The sequence below is a fragment of the Oreochromis aureus genome, linkage group 9 (genome assembly GCF_013358895.1).
Source record: "Oreochromis aureus strain Israel breed Guangdong linkage group 9, ZZ_aureus, whole genome shotgun sequence".
NCBI classification, from domain to species: domain Eukaryota; kingdom Metazoa; phylum Chordata; class Actinopteri; order Cichliformes; family Cichlidae; genus Oreochromis; species Oreochromis aureus.
In genome coordinates, this window is record NC_052950.1 from 2,558,251 (window position 1) to 2,585,169 (window position 26,919).

Here is a 26,919-nt window from a genome sequence, read left to right on the forward strand (position 1 = left end):
TTTCACCACTGCATCTTAGCCAACAGGCTACAATACATCTCAGGATGGTTAAAACATACCCTCTGGGTATGGACATAGAACAGGCACTACGCACTGATATAGAGATTTCTGACCTACCATTCATTAGCTCAAACATCAAACAACATTTATGGCTGAGGAGTAACAAAAACTTTCTTAAATCAGTTATTTCAATCAGTTTACAGTATACATGAGCTTTGGGTACGAGTCTCACCAGGAAAGTGGCAATGGCAGTGCCAATGATAAAGCCAGCGATGACATCTGACCAGTGGTTGCGGTATTCAGCCACACGGTTCAAACCAGTGAGGAAGGCCAGACACATTAGCCCGAGAGACAACACTGGCTTAGCCAGACGAGTGCCTTTTGCCTGCACGGTACACGTCACATACATCTGCAGGGAAAGATATACAAGGAAAGACATACAAGGACAGAGAGAAGCAAGCATTAAATCATCAGAAATGTCTTGTAACATCACTGGCTTCACTCCATTCCATATTATCCCAAAATGCAGATAAACTTAGAACAAAAAGTACGGAAGTTTGTATTTGTTTGACCATTTCTTGTAACAATTTTTTTTTCACAGTAAAGCTTATACTATGGGAAAGCCTGTATATTTCCTCTTAGAGGGTGGTTGAGTATGTGTGCTGCACCCATGAAAAACTTGCCAAATCTGCAAATGCCAAACAGCTTATTCTGTTACTGACTCTTGTTTGATGTTGTTTATTGGATTAGATGATTGAAGTCTGTTAAATTGCCAGTATGTCTTGTTTCTTCAATCTATTCATTTAACAAACAAGAGCCTGAGTAGCACGTGGAAGAAACACACACGTGGCATCCTATTCTTCAATCAGGATTTATGGCAAGTTGGCTATGAGAAACTCAAAACGAGTCAATAGCAGTACAAAGTGTTTGGCATTGCCCGAGAAGATTTGGCAAGTTTTTCATGGGCACAAACAACATAATTAAATTAAAAACCTACAAATGCATTTTTTCTTACAGATGTAGCACCACTAAGGGGAAATAAACAGGCTTTCCATGAGATTTATTTACAACAAAGAAACTACAGAACAAAAAAGTTTCTGTTTCTGTCAGTATTTGAAAACAAACTTAATAAAAAACATATTAAATCTGATTCTTTACTTTTAAAGTTGACTGTAGGTAAATATTTGCTCAAAATGAAGAATGGATGGATGGAAGTTGAAAGTGAATCACGAGTGAGCTGTTTGCATCCATCCTGTTATTTACTGTCATCCTGGATCTTCTTTGAAAGCTAGGTCGACAAGCAGCCAAGGCAGCTTTTGTGTGATTGTTCAGTATACTTTTATGTTTATGTAAGTGCTGTCAGCGTTAATCTCATTAAAATGAGGTTCACACCATAATCGCACTAAGGCGGCAAATCTCCGTTAGCCAGTTACCGCGGATCACCCTGTGCGAGGGGCTGCACAGCGCTAACACGTTAACGAGCTAACCACGCTAACGTGTTGACACCGTGCAGCCCCACATAGCCCCCCAAACATAGTTAAACTCACATGAATAAAATGCTATGTACAGATATGTACTCTCTACCACTTCATTAGTACAGGGTTGGACTCAGACCTTCCTTGCTTCATGGTGTAACTAATAAAGTGGCAAGTGTGTGTGTATAACAAGTTAAGAAATAAATAATCCAAACTCTTCTTCACGGTGGAATGCAGAAAGGTGCAGGTGGAAGAAAAAGGAAACAAATGTTTGTTTTGCACAAAATGAAATGGGTTCATTTGATCTGGTTCAACAGCAGAATCATTAAGATTTTAGTTGGAGAATTGTGGAATTAGTGCACGTGTCATTGTCCGGGGTCTTGGACCCGGGATTTAGAGTTGTTTTTTTCTTTGTTTGTTTTGGGGCTTTTGGGGACTTTGATCTCATGTTTATTTGATGTTCTCTTTTGTTATTAGTTAGTTATTCTTTTTAAAAACATTCACTTTCTTGTTCTTAATGATCTTTGTGTTCACACCTAATTACTAAGAAAAAGCTCATCAGAGAGTCCTCATTAGGATAGGGATTTGTGTTATTGAGATTATTGTTATGAGACTGTGTTTCAAGTCATTTTACAGAGTAATATGAAAGTAATGTTACAACTACTGTAACATTACTTTCTCCCGGGAGTAAGTAACGTACTGCATTACTTTTAAGAAAAGTGTTCTGTGTAATATGTGTAATAATTACTTTTTTTGAGTAATGACCTCAACACTTATGGGAACCCAGTGAGAATAAAAAAGTGATATAAATAATGGAATTGGAATTGCTAAATTCTTATTAACTGGAGTGGTGCTATAACTTGGTGTTCGCTCTCTCTGTGGTAAAGTATCACTTCCTTTTCTTGTTCCAACAAAAAGTGGTGTTTTTTGTATAGCTTTTCTGCATAGCCAAGTTAATTAAAAACATATAGATAACTTGTTATTTCATAGTGTAGCATAGTCTTGAACAGAAGCCCCAGGCACACTACCAACCAATCATTTTTCCCCTCTCTGCAACACACCCGCCGGGGGTCAAACTCTGGTAATTGGCAATTCTGCTAAATGTATCATCATTATTCACATCGGCAGTAATGACATCCAATTACGCCAATCGGAGGTCACTAAAATCAATATTGAATCGGTGTGTAACTTTGCCAAAACAATGTGGGACTCTGTAGTTTTCTCTGGTCCCCTCCCCAATCAGACCAGGAGTGACATGTTTAGCCGCATGTTCTCCTTAAATTGCTGGCTGTCTGAGTGGTGTCCAAAAAACGATGTGGGCTTCAGAGATAATTGGCAAACCTTCTGGAGGAAACCTGGTCTTGTTAGGAGATATGGCATCCATCCCACTTTGGATGGAGCAGCTCTCATTTCTAGGAATATGGACAAGTTTATTAAACCCCCCAAAATATGACTATCCAGAGTTGGGACCAGGAAGCAGAGTTGCAGTCTTACACGCCTCTCTGCAGCTTCTCTCCTCCTGCTACCCCCCCAAAAACCCATCTCCACTGAGACTGTGTCAGCTCCCAAACAGACAAAAAACAATCTAAAAACCAGCAATAAACAACTTAAACATAAAAAATCACAAAGAAAAAACAATACAGTATCCACATCCAATTCAATTCAATTTTATTTATATAGCGCCAAATCACAACAAAAGTCGCCTCAAGGCGCTTTATATTGTACAGTATACTCTATAATAACAGATACAGAGAAAAACCCAACAATCATATGACCCCCTATGAGCAAGCACTTTGGCGACAGTGGGAAGGAAAAACTCCCTTTTAACAGGAAGAAACCTCCGCTAGAACCAGGCTCAGGGAGGGGCGGGGCCATCTGCTGTGACCGGTTGGGGTGAATCCACACAATATTAGGTCTCTCTCCTCCAAGTCTCTGTTAGTACATGACTTAATAATTGATCAACAAATCGATTTACTCTGCCTTACAGAAACCTGGTTGCAGCAGGATGATTATGTTAGTTTAAATGAATCAACACCCCCGAGTCATTCTAACTACCAGAAACCTTGAAGCACAGGCCGAGGGAGCGGTGTGGCAGCAATTTTTCACACCAGCCTATTAATCAACCAAAGACCCTGACAGACTTTTAATTCATTTTAAAGCCTGATGCTCAGCCTTGCCCACTCCTCTCAAAATGTAAAAGAACCCACCCACCACTTTAATCACACTCTAGATATGGCATAGAAACTGAACATTTAACAGTGTTTCCTGAAAACCCTCTGCTGTCTGATCATTTCCTGATAACATTTACAATAGTTGATTACACAGCAGTGATGAGTAGAATTTATCACAGTAGATGAAAGTGCTGTAACTGTAAAGTTGTAAAGTTTAAGAATATCATCCCCCCACTGTAATCATCTTCAACCAACACAGAGCAGCTACCTGAACACTACTCCAACAAAGGTCGATTATCTTCTTCTTCACACACTAAGGTCAATTATGGTGTTCCACAGGGTTCAGTGCTAGGACCAGTTCTGTTTACATTATACATGCTTCCCTTAGGCAGCATCATTAGAAGACATAGCATAAATTTTCACTGCTATGCAGATGACACGCAGCTCTATCTGTCCATGAAGCCAGGTAACACACACCACTTAGTTAAACTGCAGGAATGTCTTAAAGGCATAAAGACCTGGATGGCCGCTAACTTTCTGCTTCTTAATTCAGATCAAACTGAGGTTATTGTACTCGGCCCCGAAAATCTTAGAAATATGGTATCTAAGCAGATTCTTACTCTGGATGGCATTACCTTGGCCTCCAGTAACACTGTGAGGAACCTTGGAGACATTTTTGACCAGGACATGTCCTTCAATGCACATATTAAACAAATACGTAAGACTGCTTTCTTCCATTTGTGCAACATCTCTAAAATTAGAAATAACCTGTCTCAGAGTGATGCTGAAAAACTAGTTCATGCATTTATTACTTCCAGGCTGGACTACTGTAATTCATTATTATCAGGAAGTCCTAAAAACGCCATGAAAAGCCTTCAGTTAATCCAAAATCCAGAAAAAAATACAGAATTGAATTCAAAATCCTGCTCCTCACATACAAGGTCTTAAATAATCAGGCCCCATCTTATCTCAATGACCTTGTAGTACCATATCACTCTATTAGAGCACTTCGCTCTCACACTGCAGGCCTACTTGTTGTTCCTAGAGTATTTAAAAGTAGAATGGGAGGCAGAGCCTTCAGTTTTCAGGCCCCTCTTCTGTGGAACCAGCTTCCAGTTTGGATTCAGGAGACAGACACTATCTCTACTTTCAAGATTAGGCTTCAAACTTTCCTTTTTGCTAAAGCATATAGTTAGGGCTGGACCAGGTGACCCTGAATCCTCCCTTAGTTATGCTGCAATAGACGTAAGCTGCTGGGGATTCCCATGATGCATTGAGTTTTTCCTTTCCAGTCACCTTTCTCACTCACTATGTGTTAATAGACCTCTCTGCATCGAATCATATCTGTTATTAATCTCTGTCTCTCTTCCACAGCATGTCTTCCTTCTCTCACCCCAACCGGTCGCAGCAGATGGCCCCGCCCCTCCCTGAGCCTGGTTCTGCTGGAGGTTTCTTCCTGTTAAAAGGGAGTTTTTCCTTCCCACTGTCGCCAAAGTGCTTGCTCATAGGGGGTCATATGATTGTTGGGTTTTTCTCCATATATATTATTGTAGGGTCTATTGTACAATATAAAGCACCTTTAGGTGACTGTTTTTGTGATTCGGTGCTGTATAAATAAATTGAATTAATTCTCATCAGTAATTTTGAGTCTTAATCTACATACATACTGGAAGTGATAGACAGTGATGAAAACCATAGAAAGAGAATGATATTCCACAACGTCCGAAGACTGTGTGAAAAAAACGTGGGCGATGGGAAGTGGGTGGGGTACTGTCAATGAGAGTGAGGAATATAGGTAATTTACATATGACCTGGTGATAAATACATAGACAGTTACCTAAGCAACCTGAGCCTGAAATGTCCACAAGTGACAAACTATAACCTTCACAACAATGTACAACATGTGAATCACTTGAAATGCATACAGAGTTTTAGTGTTTAGTTTCAATTCCTGTTTATTTTAAATTAATTTTCTGGTTAGGCTTCCCAATTCCTGGGCTGCATCCTTCAAAGGATGTGAAAACTGCAAAGGCCCAAACTAAGGGGCTGTTAAATGAGATTGTCCAGCCTTCAATTCAATGCTCCAGTTGCCTAGCAACTGTTAAACTATCAGCTAGAGACATTTTTAACAGCATCATTTTACAGAGATGAGGTGAAAAATCTTCTATCTTCTAATTGGTTTTACTTTTACTGGAGTAAACTGTTATGTTTCATGGGTATGTGATGTATCTACGGCTACGAGACCATGACCCTATAAAAACAAGACTGTTAGGCTGTGAGCTGAAAGACAGTTTGTGTTCTGCTCTCAGCGTGAGAGGATGAAAATGTTTGAGAGTTGTTGTGAATCACAGTGCCACCTTCTGGTGTTAAGAAAGTGCAGTCAGTTGTAGTCAGTCGTATGGAAGGCCTCATGGTGTGACTAGCTTGTTCCTCTGTGAATTATTCTTTTACATTGTTGCCTTGGAAACAATCTGTCTGAGAGTATTCTTTGGTATACTTAGTATTTTAAATGTTATTAAACTAACATTTTTAGTTTGTTAAAATTTAATTGAAGCCTAAATAACTGATATTTGGGGGTACAGTGACTGTATTTCCTTTGTCATTCAAGTCAAAGTATTTTGGCTTTAGATGAAGTGGAGACTGTTAATGTTAATACTGATGTTTACAACAATTAGTTATGAGAAGCGTCAAGAAAGTCAAGAAAAGTTACGCCTTGTTTTTATTGGAGAAGTGTCTGGCTTTGAAGACGGAAACTCACTGCAAGAACAGAACAGTTAGCCAGTGTGATTCATGAGACTAGTGTTATTTCACATTAAGAATATAAACAGGATGGAAAGGCCTACGCTGAAGATAATATATGAAATATATTTCATAAAAAATTACAAGTGGTGAAATGTCATTCACTGATGCATCACAGCCTACTCCCACAGAAGTCAGTCATCTTGTTAATAATTTTCCCTCCTCACTACGTACGACTCTGGATACTGTTGGGTTCAAAAATATTAGGAAGAAAACACAAGCGGAATGCAAGTAACCACACTGGTCCAAAAGGTAAAGACGATGATTTTAATGAAAAGACACGCGTGGGAGAATGAGCGGACTCTGTAAGCAGACAGCCCCACAATCTCATCCTCCTAACATCAAACTACAGTTTTATATGCATCAGAGTATATTTTGTGACGCCCCCTCATTGCGTCAGTACATCAGCTTCAAAACCACAAATGTTCTATTTGACAACTTAAGACACAATTAAAAGAACACTGGCTTCCATCTTCTCCCCGGTGGTTTCCCGCAAGCCCGCTCAGCTCTCGCCTCGTGCATGTGCTTCTTCATCAAACAGTCACGTACACCAACATAAAACTGCAACCCTAGCAACACCTGCTTAACTTTCACCTACAAGTGAACCTCTCTAACTAAGTGTGTGTGTGTGTGTGTGGTTACATGTGTGGTTACAATTGCACCCCATTTCACCTCGCCGACTAGCTCCTGGCCTCTCCCCAGACAGAGAGACAGAAGCCGCTCTCGTGTATGTAATAACCGAACCGAAACTATGTATGTGTACTCTACTGAATAAATGTTTTCATCAAGAACCTCTACTAAAAGCTTAATCAAAAGATATAAAAGTATAAAAGATAATAGCATCATCGAAACTGCTCCTCAGACTAACTTTCACTCAGACTCTGGTTTTGGTTTCACTTCCTGCAAATCATGTAACTTCAAAAACATGTAACTTCCTGTCTTATTTTGGCACAGAGTTACTCTTTCACACTGCAGTCTGCATATAAACATTTAAGATTATAAATCTAACTCAACAGTTTAAAGTGGTTATAACTGCACCTGTAATAAAACTTAATTGGGTGCCAATGTGTTTAAACATCTAAATGCAATATCACTATTAATAAATGCGTCAATGCAGATGCTTGTTATATGATTATGATGCAATAGCAATAACAAAATAATGAAACTAGAAATAGTAAAATGAAATAATAAAAATGGCAGAAAAATAACACCTCGATTCCTCACAATACTGTAGCTCCGGTGAAAACTAAGGCCTCAAATCCGAAGTACCTGACTCCGTGGTATAATTCTCAAACACGTAGCCTAAAGCAGATAACTCGTAAGCTGGAGAGGAAATGGCGTGTCACAAATTTAGAGGATCATCATTTAGCCTGGAGAAATAGTTTGCTGCTTTATAAGAAAGCCCTCCGCAAAGCCAGAACATCTTACTATTCATCACTGATTGAAGAAAATAAGAACAACCCCAGGTTTCTCTTCAGCACTGTAGCCAGGCTGACAAAAAGTCAGAGCTCTACTGAGCCAACCATCCCTTTAACGTTAACTAGTAATGACTTCATGAACTTCTTCACAAATAAAATTCTTATAATTAGAGAAAAAATTACCAATAATCATCCCACAGATGTAATATTATCTACAGCTACTTTTAGTACCATTGATGTTAAGTTAGACTCTTTTGCTCCAATTGATCTTTCTGAGTTAACTTCAATAATTACTTCCTCCAAACCATCAACGTGTCTTTTAGACCCCATTCCTACAAAACTGCTCAAAGAAGTCCTGCCATTAATTAATGCTTCAGTCATGATCATGATTGAAGCTGTAGTTGGACTACAAAATCCACATCTTACTTCGCCACATGTTCTGTCCCCATTGTCTGTGAAAAATATCCTTTATTACAAAAGCTGGAATTTGAAAGAAGAAGGAACTTTTAGGGCCTGATTTGCTAGTCGGGTCTACAGCAGCGCAAAACCTGCTTTAGACCTGAGAAAATGCTGGATTTACTAAAGAGGCACAGTATTAGTTTGGTGACTGATAGTTGTGAACATATGTGACATATGTATTTGTAAGTTTCACTATCAGGGGAATATTTAAATGAGTCACACAAATGACAAAGTCTGTAAGGCACAATTTACTGCAAATCGCATGAAATCCAAGTTTTATGCCTCTTGTGTTTTTGATAGTTGCTAATAGGACAGTTTATTTTCAAGAAGGGAAGATATTATTGGAACGAGTGCATAATCACACTATGCATGGATGGCTCAAAAACCAAAACTTTGGCTCTGTCCTCACGCTGAGTGTTTCGAGGTGAGTCCACTTACTGTTCTTCAGTAATGCTGTTTTCATGAAACAAAGCAGAAATGTCATTTTCTCAGCAGTGTGCACACAGTGAGTGTATTCCCTCTGCTGAATGTGTAACAAATAAAACTGTTACTGTGTCAGATCCAAGCTTGAATGTTGCAATTTGCTATTAAAAATAAGTAGTGATGTGCGCATACACACACACAGCACAGTAACATAGTAACTGAGATGGCTCGTAATCTGACAATAATGTAAAAACATTATTCAGCTGTTCCACACACATTTCATGTTTACAGGGTGCAAGAGTTTGTAAAGAAACTCTACCTGATAAATCTTGCTCTGTGCCCAATGTCCTAATAATCCTTTGCTCAGTCATTTCTGTCAGAAGTTGTTACTTATATTAAAAGCATATTGATTTTCCTTCAGCTTCATCTCATTTATCTGAGTTGCCTCGCTGTTTGCAGAGAGAAAGACGTGCGTAACCTGAGCTCACTCTGGATTACTTTGGTTAGCAGGCCTGCACTGTTCTCCATCAGGCTCAGGATTTTGAGCCACATAAATCTCATCCTCCAATTGTGACATCACAGTAATTTGTCTACCATATTAAATCTTTCCCATAGAATAAAAAATTAAGTACACCTTATTTTCTTAAATTTAGCTGCAGTGTGACTCCTTTCTTCCTCCCTATTTAGGATCTCTGTGACTGCAGGAAAATTCCCTCCATTCATCATTTATCCGAGTTGAACTGTACTGAAGTAAAAACTAATGCTAAGGACATTAGAAATGAACACTGATTAGACAGAACCTTAAGTACATTTTTATCAGTTAATATAGATCATAATCTTAGGCTGATAAAGCGTTCTGTGTTCTTCGTGCAGTAACAGCTCAACAGGAAGTAGTTTTGATTCCAGTAGTGTGATGTTCAGCTGTGAGTTTAACAGGCTCCTGTTAAAAACTCTAAATATATCAGCAGGTCAATATGTCTGTTGCAATGAGGACGGCGTTTTCTCCTCCCCTTTCAGGACGGTCCATTGTTTCCTCTGCTAAAGGAAGAAATACAGGAAACTTTTAAACTTTCTTTAGCATTTAGAGAATTCAAACAGATCTTATTATGGCTGCCAGACAGATACCTCTGCGTCACGTCTCTCACTTCAAATCAGAATGGACTGAATGCATCCTCAGGTTGGTGGTGTGCTTAGTTGTGTCATACTGTGCAGAGGAAACAGCCAAACACAACAGACTTGCAGGGGAGGAAGTAGAGACAGACGGTGATGGCCAAATAAAACAAATAAGTGAGGTAACAAGCAAAGAGTGTCGGGGAACGAGTGAGAGGAGAGCTGAAGACAGAAGAGGAAAACAGAGAAGAGTGAGGAAATATAAAAAATTTTTTTGTTATTTTACATTTTCCTGTTTTTCTTTAACTGGTTTATTTTAATTAATCAACATATTTGTTTGTAACCAGGTTAAAGCTGTACTTTATTAAAATGTGTTGAAATATTAAAAACGTGTAAATCCATGTTAAAATATAAAATATAACATTTTGGGTCACAATGTGTTTAATACGTTTAAAAGCGCATTTGCACTTGTTTTAGTGAGGCTGGCATCCTGTTTTATTGTGAAAAGCTTTGTAAGAGAAAGGAAATGTTGTCATCGGTAGCCTGCTCTGAAAGACGCTGCAACGGAAAGTATGAGAAGTTTGTGCAAGTGTGTACGTATGACCTGGACTATGTGCTCGACACGCTTTGTTAATACACACAGTTTACAAACTGTCGGTGAGAAGCTGGGGACATTTCTGCTCCAAATCCACCGTGCAGCTGCAACCGCCATCATGGACATGTCTGCTAATCATCTGCATCCCTTCACACATAACTGTTGTTGTAGAGAAAACATGGCCTCTACCCTCTGGAAACATGAGACTAAACAATGTCTAAAATGAGTTTGACATTGAAAAGGCAACATTTTGGACTATAAATAGCCCCTACACAGAAGTCGTATGGACGTCATTATTTGATGACCAGCTGGCAGTTCAACCTCTCCCTGAGTCACGTTTCCCCCTGTCTGAAGGCCTGCACTATCATTCCCATCCCCCAAAAGACTGGTACAGACAACCTCACTGATTACCTCACGTCTGTAGTTATGTAGCCGATAGCGTGTCAGCACATCAGACAGTGTCTGCCACCCCACTCTCGACCCCACCAGTTTGCTTACAGAGCAAATCGGTCCACGGAGGATGCCATCACCATCACCCTTCACAGAGCGCTGAGCCATCTGGAGAACAGGAAGAGATATATGAGGATGTTCTTCGTGGACTACAGCTCAGCGTTCATTCTCAGCCCCCTACACATATGACTGCACACCAACACACCAAACCAACGTCATTATGCCAATGACATTAAAGTCCTTAAAACAAAAGAACTCATCATGGACTTCAGGAGGCACAGACAGGTCCACTCCCCTCACATTGTAAATGGAGAACAGGTGGAATCTGTCTGCACCTTCAAGTTTTCTCCACCAATCTCACCTGGACCCACAACCCCAGAAGGCCCAGCAGCAGCTGCAGGTTCTCTGTGTCCTGAGGAAGAACAACCTGGACCTGCTGGCCTTCTACCGCTCCTCAGTAGAGTGTGCTCTCCTCCTGTCTGGGTGTTTGCTACGCAGGGGCCACTACTGAGAACAGGGAGGTTGTGCAGAGGGTCATTAAACTGCCCAAAAAAATCATTGACTGCCCTCTGCCACCCCTAGAGGCCAACGCCAGATCCTCCTGTCTCAGGAAAAGCAAAGCCATCACGGGTGATGACCCCTCGCACCCCCACTCAGCACCTGTTCGACCCGCTCCCCTCGGTCGGCCCCTCTGGTCAATCAAGCCAAACACCTCCAGACTCACTAACAGCTTCTTCCCCTGGGTCATTCAGACTGTCGAAAAACACTATCCCCCCACACCCCACCCTGCCCACTAACCTCACTAATCTGAGCCACGGTCTGAGTAAATGCCATCACTGAGGTCACTCACACATGGACTCTATTCAAAGCAACAAGTCTTTTCTTTGCACTACTTTCAAGCACTTTGCAACTGTAATGTGTGCCTTCTGTTAACTTTGTATGTATTTCTCCTGTTTGCTGTTTATTCCTGCTGTCTACTATTTACATTCTATTCCAGCACAGTTGGTGTGGAGCACCCACGATTTTGTTGTACGTGTACAGGTTATTTTATTCTATTCTATTCTGTTCTGTGTATCACATCTATGTATCATATCAAGACATATATAAATAGCCTTGTAAAAACATCTCGTTACATCATGTTGTATTCAGTGTGCTAAATCCGCAGAGAGCAGCAAGTCAGCTCTAACGTGGAGCTCACATTAGAAATGATTGTGATTCCATGTTTAGCCACTACAACAGATCTCAGGGTTCCCCCAACCGCTGAATCTCAGTTTCACCCCTTACTGCTCTCATTTCACTGCTTAGTGGATGCAAAGTCACCCTCTACAATGTAGGCAACAGAAAATAGTTTGTTTTTTCTTTTAAATTCTCTTTCATTTCTTCCTACATAACTACATTTCAGTGTCATCAGCTTCTACTTAATCAGTACTTTTTATGTAAGACAGTGGACCTGGTTACAATAGTTAAAACAGATCAAACTCATCAAGAATGTAATATTTCAAAAATGAATTGTTGAGCACAGGGTTCTTATCGGAACCTATTAAACAATAACTAAAGAAAAAGTTAGAGGTGTGAAGCCCACTGCAGTTACTAATGTGCAGGGCAAAGAGAAACAAGCTCAGAAACATTGCTCTGGTGGGCCAACAATTGTTCTTATTTGACCATAAACCAGACAAAAGAAGTGAACATCGAACTTTACGATCTCTAATCACAACTGAAGAGAAAGAATCACGCAGAGTGACACAGCCTGGAGCTTCTGTCCTTCCCTTCCTCCTAACCATCTGGGCTTCAGAGGAAGTGCTGTAAATAATATATCATATGGTCTGCTGACTGTAAAACCACATTATTATTAATCATTACACCAGTGCCAGGTCAGCAATCTGAACATCTATCACAGCTGATGATACTGAGTCATCTGAAACCATCTGAGGAATTCACTTTACTTCTGTTACAAATATTCAGAAACTTTTACAATCTGTGATTCATACAGCACCAGTTCACAACAGCAATAATCTAAAGGGAATTTCTACTGTAAGGTAAAGAGCCTGGAGACTTAGACTTTAAACCTAACAATCACATGACCCCCGATGGTGACACCTCCAGCAGAACCAGGCTTAAGGAGGGTTGTGGGTGAGGGGCAGAAAGACAGGATAAGAGTTAAATTATGACTAATAATTAAACACAGTAGTGGTGTATAAAACACACAGAGTATGTAATAAGTTGCGTGAAGAAGAAAACATTAAGCCTGCCTCCCAAATCCAACCTGGGAGCTGCTCAAATGAATAAAGGCAGCACTATATACCTGCAGACTGTAGGAAACAGCCTGGTTAAAACATATTCCAAGATTCTTTACAGTGTTACTGGAGGACAAAGTATGCAGTCTAAAGTAAGTATTTGGTTAGACACCATATTTCCAGTCACTTTGACTGGTATGCAAACTGGAATGGGTTAATTGCAGAAGGGAGTGCGGAAACAATGTGGTCCATCACCAGACTGTTAAAACACTTCATCATACTAGGGGTGAGAACCAGAGGTAGGTCAGAACATTCCTTTAATCCAGTGTATTCAGGAATGACTGACATGGTCAAAATGGCCTCCTGAAGTTCAAAACTGAGAAAGATGATTTAAATAAACGTGATTTAAATAATCAAACATAGTTTTTGCTGTTCGACATGCTGGTCTGAGTATTCCAGAAACGGCTTAGCTACTCAGATTTTCCTACATATCAACTTCAGAGTTTACAAAGAATGCATACAGAACAGCATCTTAAACAGATGAGCGACAGCAACAGAAGGCCAAACAGTGTACAACTCATGTCAGTCAACAACAAGAAACTGAGGCTACAATTTGGACCACTGAGGATTGGAAAAAATGCTTGCTGGTCTCCACTTCTGGTACAACAGTGGAATGGTAGGGTCAAAATTTGGCATAATCAATATAAACGTATGGAGCCATCCGGCCTTGTATCAATGGTTCAGGCTGCTGGTGGTGTAGTGATGTAAGAAGAGATATTTCCTTGCCATACTTTAGTACAGTCAGTACTAAATGAATGTATAGTGTATAACATTATCATTGGACTGTTGAAGAAGCCAGGGTACCTCAGAGGTAATCAACAGAGGTACAACTAGAATATACAAACTCCTCACAACCAGCCCCAGCTCGAGCTTGAACCATGACCCCTCTTTCTCTGGGGTGACAGTATGTAACAAATCCACGACCCGACCACATCTCACCGCTCTTCAGCATACTTTCTTTATTACGGCTGCTTGTTTACACGCGGCTGCAGCTTTTCAGCCACCAGCCAAACACACACCAACAACAACAAAGCTCAGGACGAAGTACAGACTTTCGAGCTGGCAAGGCCTGATTGCGGATGCCGCTGAGGTGCGTCCACCTCCACCGCAGCTGCGCTGCTGACCACACCCCGTCACACAGTACTAGCCAGTGCACCACCATGCTATAGGGAACTGATTTGAAGTGTGCAGTCTCTTGAAGTGTGTGAGAAATCGCTTGACATTTTAGGAGGACGAAGGTGAGGAGCCTCTGGCACCGTTAGCCAGATCTGATGCTCGGTCTGTTCAGGAGAAATGCCGCCAACAGCCTGCAGCTCTGTAGGTGGAACAACTCCACCACAGAAAACGGACACACATTACTTTATAGTTTACTCACTTAATCATTTGCAAAATGTATTTTGTCAAAGAGCTGTACTCCTGTCTGGGATGACTTCCTATATACTAAGCAGAGTTTGACTGGGTAGCATGTCTTACAGTTCCAAATCTGAATGGCTTCAGCCTGAAATGTTGCCAACCCTGTCCTCACACAGACTTCATTCTTCTTTTAAACTGTTAAACTGTATTTTGTTTTAAAAAATGTAGAAGTCTGTTTTTTCTAATGCACTTACTTAAATGAGAACGGCATAAAGATATTTGAGCACCCATACACACTGGAGCTGTTTCCTGGACAACAACTGTGTAACATATGTATGTTAATATCTAATTATGGCCTTGTTTTGGTGCCACCATCACCCTTGGATCAGACAGAAAAAGGAGAGAAAGAGAGAAGAGGCATGTCTGTGTTTAGCTCCACTCTGGCATCTGTTAGCCTCCAAGGGTCTAACTGTGTTTTGTATTAGCACACACAATGGATCAAAGTGTTCTGTTTCCCTCTCTTTCATTATTCTTCATCTTTTTTTTATTAATCAGGACTTTAAAAATCTCGTGCTTTTCAACTTTGAGTGTAAAATATTTGCATAGTACAGTGGTGTTTTGCTAGGCTATGTTGTGCAGTTCTTTCCTATGACTGGATAAATTAAGAAATTTTCTTTGTGTTTTCATGATGCCGAAGTGACAATTGTTGCGTTTAGACACTGAACATATCTCCTTCAGTAAAATGCAGTCTACAGGATATTTATTGAATATATGTTTCTTCATTTGTGGAATCACTTTCAGTTAGTCTCTGCCAAAGTTTGAATATTTTTAATGCAAGAATACTCACTAACCTTTTAAATAAAATCACTGCAGCCACACACACCTGTCTGAAACACAATTAGAGCTCCAGGCAGTACTTTGGTCAAGTTGTTGTTGGCCTGATTACATGGTGGAGATAGGTACACGCTATTCTTCAGAAGTCATTTCATGTTTCTGTTAGGATGCCTGGGTCGTTGACCCGGGGCTTTTGAGTTTATTATATTATTTATCATTTCTAGTCTTTGGGTTTCTTAGAGTTCCGTCTTATGGTTTATGTCTCTGTGTTCTATAGTTGCTCTGTCTCCCCTGTCGGCTGTATCCCCTTGTTAAGTTCGCGTCTCTGTGTTATGTTTCCTGTTTTACTTTGAAAGTCCGTGTTTCATATTTGTGTATCTGGTTTTGCTTTCCTTGTCTCGTTAGTCCTGATTTGCCCCAGCTGTGTTTCCCTCCTGTTGCCCATTCCCTGATTGCTCCCTCTATGTATTTAAGCCCTGTGTTTCAGTTTGTCATTGTCGCGATCTACCGTTTATTTTGCTGTGTGTTTTGTCTGCTTGCCTGAGTTTATTTTTTGCACTTTGGAAGTTTGTTATTTTGAGTTCAGCATTAAAGCTGTTTTGAGTTCACCCTTTTTCCTCCGTGAGTCTGCACTTTGGGTCCTCTTCCTGTCTGCACACAGCCTACACTTAACAGAAGATCGCGACCAGAACATAGACCCAGCAGCACTCGCCCCGTCTGATGAGCTCAGGGAGGATATAATTTATTCAGTGGAAAACTTATGTGACCTGTGGCTGAATCATCCAGGGGAGGAATTTCAGCGTGCTGTAGCGAACCGGCTACAGCGACTGGTTTCTGGTCTCCCCTGGCTTTTGGACTCACTTCACCCACTCATACAGGAGTTTTTCCTTAATGAGCTTCATCTGCATGCCCCTGTTGCTACCGCTCACCTACCCAACTCGGAGAAAGATGTGCTGCCCAGCCTGCCGGACTTGGAGTTGCCCGGCCCATTGGAGCCATCACCGAGGAGGAAGCGGCGGCCGCGCCACCGGCGTGTCACCCCACAGCCGGACTTCGGGATGTCAAAACAGCCGGCTGTGGTGAGTGAAAAGGACACTTTTTCTGTTTCTTCAGGCCATGGGACGATTTATTCTGGGGCTATATTTTTTGCATCACCGCACCAGCCTTTGTTTGCCTCCGCTGGGGGGTCCGAGAGGCCCGTCCAGCCTTCTGCCTCTGCTGGAGGGTCCGAGGGGCCCGTCCAGCCTTCTGTTCCCGCTGGGGGTTCTGGTGAACCAAACCAGCCTTTGTTCGTCTCCGCTGGAGGGTCCGAGGGGCCCGTCCAGCCTTCTGTTCCCGCTGGGGGTTCTGGAGAACCGCGCCAGTCCTTGTTCGTCTCCGCTGGAGGGTCCGAGGGGCCCGTCCAGCCACTGCCACCTGTCTCCGCTGGAGGGTCCGAGGGGCCCGTCCAGCCACTGCCACCTGTCTCCGCTGGAGGGTCCGAGGCCCGTCCCAGCCACTGCCACCTGTCTCCGCTGGAGGGTCCGAGGGGCCCGTCCAGCCACAGCCACCTGTCTCCGCTGGAGGGTCCGAGGGGCCCGTCCAGCCACAGCCACCTGTCTCCGCTGGAGGGTCCGAGGAGCCCGTTCAGCCTCCTGCCTCGTCGGCTGGGGGTCTTGGAGGACCCAGCCAACACATCCTCATCTCTACTGACGGTTCCGGGGAGACCGTTCAGCCACCACCTACGTTGCCGCCTGCAGCGCCCACATCGTTGCTTGCAGCATCCCCGCCTGCGGCAGCTTCATCCACGCCGCCAGCAGCAGCAGCAGCTTCAGCTCCACCGTCGCCGGGTCCAGCTTCGGCTCCGCCGTCGCCGGGTCCAGCTTCGGCTCCGCCGTCGCCGGGTCCAGCTGCCCGCCGCGCCGGTCCAGCTGCCCGCCGCCGTCCTGGTCCAGCCGCGTCGCCTGCAGCGTCACCCTCGCCCGGTCCGCCTCCGAGTCTTCGCCGCCCGGTCCGCCTCCGAGTCTTCGCCTTCGCCCGGTCTGGCCTCGGCTACAGCTTTGCTTGGTCCTGCCTCGGCCACGCCGACGTCCGGACCACATCCTGCGCCTCTACAGCGCCGGCCTCCTTCCAGGCCTCTGATTGTCCGGCCTGCACGTCCTGTCCGGCCTGCACGTCCTTTCTGGCCACTTTCCAGGCCGATGACTGGACGTCATTGCCGTCGTGGACGGCCCCCTTCCAGGCCGATGATTGGGCATCCTCGCCATCGTGGCCGGCCTCCTGACCTGCTCCGTCGCCGCCGGTGCCTCCCGCCCGGCCGGCCTCCTGAACTTTTTTCTGGACTCTTGGGCCGTCGTCCTCCGGGCCGGCCCCCTGAACTGCCCGGGTTTGGACTATTGTGCCGTCAGCCTCCGGGCCGGCCCCCTGAACTTTGTGTGAACTGTTTTTCCTGGCCGCCTGCACCTTTTGTGAACCTTTTCTTGGTTGTTTGGAGTAGTTTTCTGGGTTTCGGTGTTTGCTGTTTTCTAGCTCCTTGTGTTTAGTTTGTTTCGGTCCCTCCGTCCTGGACCCCCGCCGCCCGCCCTGGTTGGGTTGTTTTTTGTTTTGGTTTGGGCTGTCTGGGAGCCAGCCCTTTAGGGGGGGGTACTGTTAGGATGCCTGGGTCGTTGACCCGGGGCTTTTGAGTTTATTATATTATTTATCATTTCTAGTCTTTGGGTTTCTTAGAGTTCCGTCTTATGGTTTATGTCTCTGTGTTCTATAGTTGCTCTGTCTCCCCTGTCGGCTGTATCCCCTTGTTAAGTTCGCGTCTCTGTGTTATGTTTCCTGTTTTACTTTGAAAGTCCGTGTTTCATATTTGCGTATCTGGTTTTGCTTTCCTTGTCTCGTTAGTCCTGATTTGCCCCAGCTGTGTTTCCCTCCTGTTGCCCATTCCTGATTGCTCCTCTATGTATTTAAGCCCTGTGTTTCAGTTTGTCATTGTCGCGATCTACCGCTTTATTTTGCTGTGTGTTTTGTCTGCTTGCCTGAGTTTATTTTTTGCACTTTGGAAGTTTGTTATTTTGAGTTCAGCATTAAAGCTGTTTTGAGTTCACCCTTTTTCCTCCGTGAGTCTGCACTTTGGGTCCTCTTCCTGTCTGCACACAGCCTACACTTAACAGTTTCCATCAACAAACCTGTGGATTATTAGTGCACAAATGTATGGAAGTCTTGTGGCTCCCTCACACTCAGTCTTTTTGAAGTAATCATAATATGAAATCTAATCATTTGTATTCCCACACAAAAGTTTTCAGCTCTTGTTTCCATTTATGTTATATACAAATATTGGACAAAGCAGAGCCAGGACTGCTGAGCAGCCAGAACCCTCTATCAAGGTCAAAGTCAAATTTATTTATATAGCACATTTCCAGACAGACGATGCTGCACAAAGTGCTTAACAATATAAAAATGCCATTAAAAAGAAATAATGTAAAACAATAATAACAATATAAAACAATGATAGGACAATAAAAGAATTAAAACAATAACTAAGACTATTAAATAAAAGCAAAATGCTTGGGTCATAGTGTGTTAAAAGCCAGGGCATAAAAATATGTCTTTAGTAGTGATTTAAATTGACCAAGTATTTGTGCAGATCTAATATTTAACCGAAGACTATTCCAAAGTCTGGGACTTGCCACAGAGAAGGATCTATCGCCACGAGATTTGAGATTAGTCCGTGGGATGGACAGCATTAATTTTGAGCTGGACCTTCCTGGAGCATAAACAGAAAGGAGCTCAGACAGGTAAGAAGGGGCTCGGGCGTTGAGCGACTTAAAAACAAAAAGTAAAAGTTTAAATTGGATCCTGTAGGAGACAGGAAGCCAGTGTAGAGAAGCTAAAACTGGGGTTATATGCTCTCTCCGTTTGGTACCAGTTAGCAGGTGATCAGCTGCATTTTGGACCATCTGAAGACGATGAATTGAGGCCTGGTCGAGACCAAAATACAGGGAGTGCAGAATTATTAGGCAAATGAGTATTTTGTCCACATCATCCTCTTCATGCATGTTGTCTTACTCCAAGCTGTATAGGCTCGAAAGCCTACTACCAATTAAGCATATTAGATGATGTGCATCTCTGTAATGAGAAGGGGTATGGTCTAATGACATCAACACCCTATATCAGGTGTGCATAATTATTAGGCAACTTCCTTTCCTTTGGCAAAATGGGTCAAAAGAAGGACTTGACAGGCTCAGAAAAGTCAAAAATAGTGAGATATCTTGCAGAGGGATGCAGCAGTCTTAAAATTGCAAAGCTTCTGAAGCGTGATCATCGAACAATCAAGCGTTTCATTCAAAATAGTCAACAGGGTCGCAAGAAGCGTGTGGAAAACCAAGGCGCAAAATAACTGCCCATGAACTGAGAAAAGTCAAGCGTGCAGCTGCCAAGATGCCACTCGCCACCAGTTTGGCCATATTTCAGAGCTGCAACATCACTGGAGTGCCCAAAAGCACAAGGTGTGCAATACTCAGAGACATGGCCAAGGTAAGAAAGGCTGAAAGACGACCACCACTGAACAAGACACACAAGCTGAAACGTCAAGACTGGGCCAAGAAATATCTCAAGACTGATTTTTCTAAGGTTTTATGGACTGATGAAATGAGAGTGAGTCTTGATGGGCCAGATGGATGGGCCCGTGGCTGGATTGGTAAAGGGCAGAGAGCTCCAGTCCGACTCAGACGCCAGCAAGGTGGAGGTGGAGTACTGGTTTGGGCTGGTATCGTCAAAGATGAGCTTGTGGGGCCTTTTCGGGTTGAGGATGGAGTCAAGCTCAACTCCCAGTCCTACTGCCAGTTTCTGGAAGACACCTTCTTCAAGCAGTGGTACAGGAAGAAGTCTGCATCCTTCAAGAAAAACATGATTTTCATGCAGGACAATGCTCCATCACACGCGTCCAAAGTACTCCACAGCGTGGCTGGCAAGAAAGGGTATAAAAGAAGAAAAACTAATGACATGGCCTCCTTGTTCACCTGATCTGAACCCCATTGAGAACCTGTGGTCCATCATCAAATGTGAGATTTACAAGGAGGGAAAACAGTACACCTCTCTGAACAGTGTCTGGGAGGCTGTGGTTGCTGCTGCACGCAATGTTGATGGTGAACAGATCAAAACACTGACAGAATCCATGGATGGCAGGCTTTTGAGTGTCCTTGCAAAGAAAGGTGGCTATATTGGTCGCTGATTTGTTTTTGTTTTGTTTTTGAATGTCAGAAATGTATATTTGTGAATGTGGAGATGTTATATTGGTTTCACTGGTAAAATAAATAATTGAAATGGGTATATATTTGTTTTTGTTAAGTTGCCTAATAATTATGCACAGTAATAGTCACCTGCACACACAGATATCCCCTAAAATAGCTAAAACTAAAAACAAACTAAAACTGCTTCCAAAAACATTCAGCTTTGATATTAATGAGTTTTTTGGGTTCATTGAGAACATGGTTGTTGTTCAATAATAAAATTATTCCTCAAAAATACAACTTGCCTAATAATTCTGCACTCCCTGTACAATGAGTGGCAGTAGTTGTTGAGTCTGTGTTTCCACAGGCCCCGCTAGTTTAGAGACTTATTCCTCATGAAGAACGAAAACAAGACAGAACATCTTCAACTGGTCTTTTACTCGCTAACGAGGGAAGCTTGGTCAGAATCAGACTGTGGAGCTAAATGCTCCTCACCTGTCTCCAAACCAAGTCCTTCAAAGAGCAGTTCTCCTCGCAGCCTTTTTATTGACAAACTGTTACAATACACAACACAACACAAGCACCTCCCACCGTAAACCCCCCTTGGTTACAAAAGACAAGGCACTATGTGTGTGTATGTGTGTGCACGTGTGCAAGAATGTGTGTGTGTGTGTTTCGTCACTCATCCAGGTGACTTCTTCAGACTCAGCTGACTGCAGGTTTCCCCAATCTTATAAACAGTACATTTGCATAAATACTGAAACCAGCCCACTGAGGGAACAATGGGCGGGGAGGTCAGTTCCTTCATCATAATTATGCAAATTCTCATGATCATTGATGAAGAACCACTGATCAATGGCCATGAGTCCCATTCACAAAGAGTTGGGGAATGGCTGCAATCACAGCATTGTAAGATGGTAAATGGTAAATGGCCTGTATTTATATAGCGCTCTACTAGTCCCTAGGGACCCCAAAGTGCTTTACACATCCAGTCATCCACCCATTCACACACACATTCACACACTGATGGCGAAAGATGTACCCTTAGGCCCCCTCCTCAATTCAGAGATGGGCTTTCCCTTTTCACGTAAATGGCCTCCTTGACTCCGCGCTCAAACCAGCGTTCTTCCCTGTCCAGGATGTGTACATCCTCATTGTTGAAAGAGTGTCCACTGGCCTGTAGGTGTAAATAGACTGCAGAGTCCTGGCCTGATGAGGTAGCTCTTCTGTGTTGTGCCATCCGCTTTGCTAGAGGTTGTTTGGTTTCCCTGATGTATAAATCCTGGCAATCCTCCTGGCACTTAACAGCGTACACTATGTTACTCTGTTTGTGTCGGGGGACCCGATCCTTGGGGTGGACCAGTTTTTGCCGCAGCGTATTTTGGGGTTTAAAAGCCACAGAGACCCGGTGTTTAGAGAAAACATGTCTTAACTATTCCAATATTCCTGACACAAAAGGGATCACTGTGGGGCTTTGCTTAGTCAGCAGCTGTTCTTCTCTCCTGGATCGGCTGGAGCTTTCTTGAAACGTTTCTGGGCTGAAAATCCTACTTCCAGATGCACAGAATCAACTTTTTGCGATATTAACAACAAATTTTACTTCTAACTCATCCACTGCAGAATGAGAAACTTAATTTGGATTATTTCAAATTAAATAAATGTCACCATAACCTGGCCACAACCAGGTGCTCCCCAGGAGATTTCAGACAGAGGAGTGGCAAGAGCCAAGGACCAAGGAGAGCTCTTTCTGTAGCTCTCTGCAGTTCTCCTGAAATCAGCAGGTACCATTGTTTCAAAGAGAAAAATAGTAATGGATTCAACCACAATGGCCAGTTTAACATAGTCTGGTCAGACGGGCCAAACTTGAACTCTTTGGATGGCATAATACACACCATGTTTGGAGGACAAAAGGTGCTGCATATCACTCCAAAAACATCACATGAACAGTGAAGTCTGGAGGTGGGAGCAACATGGTAAAGGGCTGTTTTTTTAGCATACGGCACTGACACGTACAGAGACATTCTTGATCAAAATCTGATGCCATCTACCAGGATTATGAAGATGAAATCGGGATGGTTCAGCAACACAATGATACCAAACACACGGCCAAGGAAACTCTGAATTGGTTTCCGAGAAAGAAAATAAAGCTATTAGAATAGCAAATCACCTGACCTGAATCCAACTGAAAATCTATGGAAAGAACTAACAGTCAGATCTCTTAGAAGAGGCCTTCTGATTGTTTGTGTGGAAGAATGGGCCAAAATCACACCTCAGCAATGCATGCGACTAGTTTCTTCATACAGGAGGGGTCTTGAAGCTGTTTCTGTACGCAGTATTAAATAAATTTCAGCTTTTTCAATACTTATTTTACCTGCTGAATGTTTATGCCTGTCCTTCATTGAGTTAGGGCGATCACACAAAATAGTATCGACTTTATAATCCACAGAACAACCTGCTATCTCTACTGTAAAATACATACAGCCTATATAATATAACTTGGGTGTCTGGATCCAGATTTCTCAGATTTATTTGATTACTCTGAAGTGTCTTGGTGAGTGTTTCATTGTCAAGCCCTACATTTCCTTTTTAATCACAGACATTGGCAGCTGTCTACAGAGGCTTGTCAGCAAAATGTAGAGTGTGACATGTAGAGTACGGAGAGGTGAGGCAAACCAATTTGCTTCAGACATCAATCTCTCTGCCTTGCCAAGTTTAAATGGCTTCCTGTGTTATTACTGAGGGGGATCTATTCATTTGTGCTTGGCATTACATATGTAATGCCATTACTGAGGCATTCATCAAACAGACTGCCAGAAATCTGAGTGAGAGTATTAACTTTAAACTCGATTAAAAATAGACTTTTGTTTGTGCAGGAAAAACTAGGCACAACACTGCAATGGGGTGACTCCAGCTATGACACCACTTCATTCTGACTCTGCTTTCATTCTGGTGTCAGCTACACACCAGTATGGCTTCAGTAGCTTCCATGGTTGGGATGTTATCATGTTAACAGTACAGGGATGACTGAAGCTCAGTAGGCAGAGCACTGCACCTACTAATCAGAAGGTTGGTGTTTTGATACCTGGCTGCTCCAGTCTTCGTGCCCAGGAATAACTTGGGCATAACCCCAGGTTGCTCTCCGATGTGCTCATCAGGGTATGAATGAGTGTGGATGTTAGACAGAAAGCACTTTTCTTAGAGTAGAAAAGTACAATATTAGAAACTGTCCAGTACAGAAGGACAGACATATATAAACTTACCACCAAAAGTAAGAAAATTTGTGTTCGGTCAGTTATTTGTTTGTTGTAAAACTTCTTCTTGGCAACAAATGTTATACCATTGGAAAGCCTGTTTCTTTCCCGTGAAGTGCTGCATTTGTAAAGATAATTCATCTGTAGGTTAAACAGCAGAGTTGAATGCACCTTGTTCTGACACCCTGACAATCAGGTGCCTGATTGGTGCCTGTTTAGCAGCACCTGTGAGCATGGACCCTGCTACAGCGGTCAGACGGTGTCTGCTCTAAGCGTGCCACATCTGACTGATCTAAACAGGGCCTGTGCCATAAGGCAACTTCAAGCTGGAGTTCTTCAAAATGAAGTTGCAGCATTATTTGGAGTGAAGGCTAGTACCATCCTCAAATTGAAGGCCAAGGGGATGACAAGGTGAAAAAGGTTAGCTTAAAATTATTGCAAATTTATTAAAAATAAAAAAACAAAAATATAACATGCACAAAAGTATTCACAGCCTTTGCTCAATCTTTCAATTCAATTCAATTTTACTTACACAGCGCCAAATCACAACAACAGTCGCCTCAAGGCGCTTTATATTGTAAGGTAGACCCTACAATAATACATACAGAGAAAACCCAACAATCATATGACCTCTTATGAGCAACAGTACAGTACAGCGACAGTAGGAAGGAAAAACTCCCTTTTAACAGGAAGAAACCTCCGGCAGACCCACGCAGCAGGCGTGGATGTGAGCCGCGGCTCACAGGTGCCATGAAAGGCAGGCGGTGCGCAGGACCCCACTGCATGCTGGCCTCTGGTGGAGATGGGGCAGGTCCCGACAGCATGCTGGATTCTGGCATGGTGACCTCAGGCTTCATCTGCGCAGGACTCTACCTCACTCTGACCGCCAGCTCCAGCCAAGTAGGTTCCTGGCGTGCTTCGACCTACGACTCAGGCAATGCAGACCCCCCCCAGGCGCGCTGTCCACCGGGTCAGGCTGATCACGTCCCTCCGGTGCTTCAACCTCCGGCTCAGGCCGAGCCAGTCCCCTGGACGCCTCCTCCTCCACCTCCACCTTAGGCAGGCTGTGTCCTGGCTGGCCTCACCCTGAGTGCCGGAACAGTCCGGACATCCTCCACTCCCACGCCGTCGGGGAACACCAGTGGGGGCGGTGTTTGCCAGAACCGCATCCAAGCTGCCGGATTCTAAATCAACTGCATCCCGTGCTCGATGCTGTCCTGGAGTTCTTCCTGCTGGCGGCGTGACACTGCCGCCTGCTCCCGCTGTGTGGCCGTCAGCTCAGCTACCATTTGGGCCAGCTCCTTCCCTTGCTGGCCCGGTCCTGGGTCTGCCGTGCCCCCTTCCTGGGTTTCGGCACCACTGTAACAAAAACACAGCAGACCCGACGACGTGTACATGCTTTTCAGCATCTTTGTTGTTCCGGTTACTGTGACACACACATGGCTGCAGCTTTCCAGCCACCAGCCGAACACATCACCAACAACAACAGCTGACAGGACCCAGTACAGACTCTTTATGCTGGCGAGGCATGATTGGAGATGCTGCTCAGGTGCGATGCCTCCCCTGCACCGGCACTGCAGACCACACAATATACAGATCGTACTGTACCATAGTGTTCAATAGGAATCATCCTAAATAAACACAGTGACTATGCAAGCAAAAGTGTCCTGCTGTTATTGTGTCTGTGGAAATGCTAGAGAAGCTTGGTGCGAATGAGAGAAGTTTTGTGAAATATTATTTGTAAAATAAATATTTTATAGAAAACCATGATTTTGTGTAAATGCTAATTTGTTTAAACTAAGCTATGACACAGAAACTAAAGTAAAAAATAAAAGTGTGTGAAGTTACTGTATGGAAATTATAAATACTTCACAAATAAAGAACATGGAACAAACTGAGTAGCTACTTCTTGAGTATCAAGTACTAATGAAGCAGACAGCACTAATCTTCAAATATGACCTTCACTTGTATATTAAAACAAACCCTAGAAAGATGCCAGAGCACAGTACAGAATCACTCCTGGGTAAAAAAGTGAGATTTTAAAAGACGAACAGTATCTGTCACAGCTGGAGAGAAATCCTACAACGAAGCGATGCCAGCACCTGCCCTTGCTGCACTATATTACTATACATGATAATCAAAAGAGACACCAATTAATTGTCATCAGTGCCAATGCTAATGCTAGCTATCTTACAGTGGCAGGAACCTGTTTCAAATACAGAAGATTTTAGTGTTATTTGTGGTTAGAGGTTTGCCAAGTTCAAGCAAAATAACATTTTTGGCTAGAACGATAATTAAACAAATGCCCCAGTTCTAATTTTTGCACTTGCACAACTATCCACTTTTTATCTGAAACAGCACAGCCTGAAACTGGTTACTATCAATGTCAGCAAGTCATGAGAATTTCATGGAAAAATAAATTTGCCCCTTCCTGATGTCTTCTTTTTTTGCATATGCGTCACGCTTACATTTTTCAGATCAACAAATTTTAACATTAGGCAAAGATAACAAAGTCAAATAAAAAACACCTGGAACTAAAAATGTCACCAGGAAAATGTAATTGCCCACTACACCTTATAACTGGTTGTGTGGCAGTGCAACCAGTTATCAAGCAGTTGCAATAACAGGAAATGTGTCTTTCATATCACTGTGAAAGGAATTTGGCCCAGTCTGCTGAATTCCTTTAACTCGCTCCAGGGCACGAACCGGTGGTTCGACATTTTCCTTCAGGATTTTCTGTTAGAGAGCAGAATTCATGTTTCCATTAATTACAACAAGTGACCCGGGTTCTGGAGCAGGAAAACAGCCCCAGACCATTACACTACTGTTAGTGACTGTTAGTATGATGATCGCTTTTATAAAATGTTGTGTTAGTGTTATGCTGGATGTAACAGGAACAAACCTCCCAAAAAGTTCAACTTTTGTCTTGTCGGTCTACAGCAGGGGTCGGCAACCTTTCTGATGATGAGTGCCATCTAAAGTTTCCTCAGAAGTCAATGTGCCATATGATTGCATTAGCAATAAATTTAAAAACGCTCTATATTAACAGTTACAGACAAACTTTATACAATTATATTTGTTCGCAGATG

At 42.9% G+C, this 26,919-nt stretch overlaps 1 protein-coding gene across 1 annotated transcript in view; it reads right to left on the bottom strand.

Annotated features, from left to right (window-relative positions):
- The window catches only part of plppr5b (phospholipid phosphatase related 5b), a 140,716-nt gene that overhangs the window by 22,865 nt on the left and 90,932 nt on the right, over window positions 1-26,919 (bottom strand). The window contains exon 6 of the mRNA XM_039616916.1: window positions 233-409. Coding sequence (XP_039472850.1) covers window positions 233-409 — 177 coding nt within the window. The remainder of the gene's footprint in view (window positions 1-232; window positions 410-26,919) is intronic.